General features: G+C 25.2%; 2 protein-coding genes across 2 annotated transcripts in view; one reads left to right on the plus strand and one right to left on the minus strand.

Annotated features, from left to right (window-relative positions):
- Window positions 1-4,667, minus strand: part of LOC108686448 (glycerol-3-phosphate dehydrogenase [NAD(+)], cytoplasmic-like) — a 15,597-nt gene that overhangs the window by 7,913 nt on the left and 3,017 nt on the right. The window lies entirely within an intron of this gene.
- Window positions 1,932-4,667, plus strand: part of LOC108686449 (peroxiredoxin-6-like) — a 4,159-nt gene continuing 1,423 nt past the window's right edge. The window contains exon 1 of the mRNA XM_018191764.1: window positions 1,932-2,195. Coding sequence (XP_018047253.1) covers window positions 2,113-2,195 — 83 coding nt within the window. The 5' untranslated portion in view covers window positions 1,932-2,112. The remainder of the gene's footprint in view (window positions 2,196-4,667) is intronic.

The raw sequence follows: 4,667 nt of genomic DNA on the forward strand, positions 1-4,667 counted from the left end.
TTAAAAATAAATGTTTAGAAAGGCTATGAACCAAATAACAATAAAGTAAATATATAAATATAAGAAACAAATATAATAAGTATAAAAAGGGGTAAAAACCAATTTTATCAAATCAAGGAGTAATTTACAAAATATTTTGTGAGGATTACGAAGTCAGTTAGCAAACGAAGAGAAAGTTAAAAACTAGATTGCAGGAACATAAACTTGACATAAATAAAAATACGAGCTCTCCAATTGTCAGCACCGTATTGAATGCAACCACAATTTTGATTGGAGTATTGTAAAAATCCTTGATAAGGAATCTTTCTGTAAAAAAAGGTTGATATTTGAGATGGTTCATATTAAAAAACAAAATCAGGATTTAAACAAACAAATAGAATGAATCTGAAAGGTTGTAGAAAGATAAGATTCGTTACACGAATCCTATCTTTCTACAACCTTTCTCCCTCTCTTAGCTATTCTTCCTTTTTCTTCTTGTTTTCCTTTTCCTAATTCCATCTCCCTACTTTCTTAACGGTTCCTTCACTCTGTGTATCGCAATCAGATGACTGAGACATTTCTTCGCAATACAGTTTCCTGTTTTTATACTCTTTTGCCAACGTGGAATTATCCTTAGCAGAAGAATTTTATATTAACTTTTTTGGAAGTTTTTTTATCATTAGACACCGCAACATTGTAAATTTAAGGTAACTTTGATTACAAGTTTTAATTTATACATATAGTAATCTACAGACGGATTTTCTTTACTTTACATTCTTATCTTTATACTTAATATCTGGAGTTTTTCTTTGCTTTAAATACTGTATTGATATAATTTTTGTTTCCATTATTTTTATAGATTTTAACGAGAATTGTTGTATTTACGATGCTTGTGAATAATTTTACGCATTTTGACATCAATATGGAATTTTATTATTTTGACAGCTAACATTTATGCTATATTGTTGCGAATGTAATATCATATTCATGATGACAGGATGCGTTTTTACTGATGGCCATTTATATTATTTTATATTATTTTATTATTTGACCCATTTATTTAAGTATATTAATTTAGTTTATCTATTTTAATTATGTTTATATATAACACTGAAGATGACCCGATCCAGCTCGAAACGTCTATTTATTATTTGTGTTAAATCATGATAATTATATTTGTTTCTTATATTTATATATTTACTTTGTTGTTTGGTTCATAGCCTTTCTAAATATTTATTTTTAATTGTATTATTGAATCATTGTTATATGATGCATTTTATATAATTATATATAAAATATTTTTTCTCATTTTTTCTACAAATAAAATAATAGTTATTGTAAAACACTTCTATATTTGATAATTAATTAAGAAAAAAAGTGGACCCCAAATGAAATATTTTTGTATTAAAAATTTTATTAAAATTAAAGAAACTTACGTCTATGATTTGGCAAAATGGTTACGAAAATTCATTTTTAAATTAATATTTAAATGACAAAAGAGAATTCAAATTGATCTTTATATTAATAATATCTTATGTTTGTCAGAAATTTTAAAAACAGTATATTGTGTAACCTTGCTACGTTAAACATTGGGCCTATTTCGATTGTTCGGCCATTGGTACACTCACGCACTCTGTTACTTATTTAAATATTTCAATTAATAATTATCATAAGGCTTTAAATAATTTTTAAAGTTTTCAAACGAATGCAAATATTTATATTATAAATCTTCTAATATTATAAATTGTATTATTTGTGACAAGCTTAAACCAGCCACTGGGACATTTATCTTATTTGTTTTTCGGAATGTCTTTAATTAATCTTTATTTTTTTAAAGATAGGAATTGCTTTCTTAGACTTTCTATTTTCGTAAAAAAAATTCCATCCGTATCGATGTCAAAGAAGCAACGTTTATTCATTCAATATCAGTAAAATATGGAGATACGATATCTAATGGATGTAATGTTTGTATGGGTTGCATCATGTTATAGAAACAATCTGATCACCGTATATATAAAGCGCATAAATAAGCGTAAGATCGGCTGTCAAGTCAGTGCTTAGCAAACCTCCCGCTGAGACAGACGACTATAATACGTGTAATTTTTCTATCAAGTATTCAAGGACAAAGCAGTTATGAGGCTGAACTCTATCGTACCAAATTTTAAAGTCGATACCACACAAGGTCCCATCGACTTTTATGATTGGCAAGGCAATTCGTGAGTGGCACACACATATTATACATATATTACATATAGTAATATTTTGTTTATATGATATACGCATGTATAAATACGATTAAATAATAGTTGTATTAACTAGCAAAAAGTGATACATTACATTACATTATTCACTTAAATATCTCACGTATTTTCTTTTGAATATTTTAATTTCAAAAATGTTTTGAAAATGTATTAATAACACAATGGAAATAGAATGAAAGTTCTTCGCGAAATTTTATTTCGTCGTTACTAATCAAGAACTTGACTTTGTTATGCAATCAAATTCAATGTAAAAGTCTGCATCGTACTAAATATGACAAAATATAAGAAAATATGAGGTAACGCCAATGCAAATCACCAATTACAAAATTAATTTTAGTTTTATGAGATATCATCGACATCTTATCGGGTTTATTTTTTTCGAGATAATTGTCCGGCAAACATATCTGGAAATTGCGAAATATATTATCATAGAACTGGCACGAATAATAAACATCTGAATTTGCATTTATCCATTACGTAGTTCGCAGTAAAGTGCACGATCCAAGAATAGACCTCTCTAGCGTAGTAAAAGTCAACAACAGGTTGTTGAAGATAACTATCTGTTATAGTCAACTTTTATATCATTGCAATTTCCGAACGGTTATTACATAATTTACACGGAAAGAACGATTTGGTTGACATGTTGTATGTGAATTACTTGCCTGATAAAAAAGTTCTCATATTTTTAAGAATTTTTCACATTTTAAATTTATTTTGAACACTTCTATAAAAGTATCTTAAATTTCTTCAGATTTTATAAATTTTCTTCGAAAATTGTAGAATGAAAAACGAGAGAGAGAGAAAGGGAGAGAGAGAGAGAGAGAGAGAGAGAGAGAGAGAGAGAAAGAATATTTCAGAATTTATATATACATATAAAGAATTCTAGGAAAAAAATGTAGATTTTCAGCATTACTAAAAAAATGTTTCAATTAAAAAAAGTATTCAAAAAATTGTAATCAATTTTGAAAAATTATGTGAAGAATTCTTAAAAAAAATTACATTAGAATTATATAAGAAATTTACTATTAATTTTATACAAACAGTAATTTTGTTATCAAGTTTGTTAATTTTATCTCTTTATACATATATATCAATACGATTGTTAGATTAATTTATATTAAATTATTTATTTTTATATGAAATTATTTGCGTAATTGTGTAAGTGAATAAATATTTTTTGAGAATAATAACAAAGATAAGAGTAATTATAAAAAATTACATGCGTAATGAATTGCAAACGCTCGACTTAGATTTGCATTGAAGAATCAAAGGACGTGAGCCGAAATAAATGTATATTGCAACAATAGAGTCTATCCTTGGTATAATGCCAAAACAAGTACTCAACTATATTAAGTGCTTGTAATTGAAAGTGTCGCTCTCGAATCAGCGTAATTGTGTGACTCGTTATATCATTATGTTTTTGATAAACAGTAACAGAAGCGATTACGGTACTTGTCAATAAAAATTCATATACGGATGATATATTTAATTATTGATAAAAATTCTGAAATTATCTATAAAAGTTGATTGGAATTAATTCCAATCAACTTTTAATTTTATATCAATATTGGAATTTTTTTTTTATAAATATTCTGATAATAGAACATTTATAAAATTATACACAACGAAATGATAAAGCTTGAATAAAATTTGTAATCTGTAATTACGTGGATATATTTATAAAAACAGATTTAGAAACTCTAAAATATTAAATATCGTTTCTAAAATATTGATAATTACTTGTGCAATTAATTTTAATATAATATTTCGGCAAAACAATAACGATATGGCGAATCTTAGCGGCATATTTGCCAAATTAAATTTAAAAAGAAATTATTCAATAATTTAGAAAATTATTTTAGCTGTACTTTAAAAATATAATTGTGCTTATATAAAAGTGCACATATTCCTAAATTATAATATTATAACATTAAGTATTATACATTCAGCACATGACTAAATCTAAAATACAATATTAGAATGGCTTTTGAGATGCATATAAATCGAATTTTCGGAAATATTTGTCGGGAACATTTGAAAATATAATCGGATAACGTGTTTTAATTTGTTTCTTTAATCTGTTTGTGACCGGCGTCTTATTCATTTTTAAAAGAAAGTAAATTATAAAATATTTACACTTTAAATTGAATTTGTCTAATTCTTTATAAACATTTAAACAATTTTAACAAAATTATTACGTTATGGCAAATCATTTTAGCGTAATTATTATGAAATTTTTCATCAATTTGTGATGCCATTATTGTATAGTGTGTTTTCATAATTTGTCTACCGGGATATAATACGTTTGTATTGTAAATATATTTTTTTTTTATACATTTTTTAAATTTTATTATTTTTTAAATAAAATTTAATTTACATTTTATAATACCGATATCAATAATCATATAATAACAAAATATTTTATAA

Source organism: Atta colombica, unplaced genomic scaffold (genome assembly GCF_001594045.1).
Source record: "Atta colombica isolate Treedump-2 unplaced genomic scaffold, Acol1.0 scaffold181, whole genome shotgun sequence".
Classification (NCBI taxonomy): domain Eukaryota; kingdom Metazoa; phylum Arthropoda; class Insecta; order Hymenoptera; family Formicidae; genus Atta; species Atta colombica.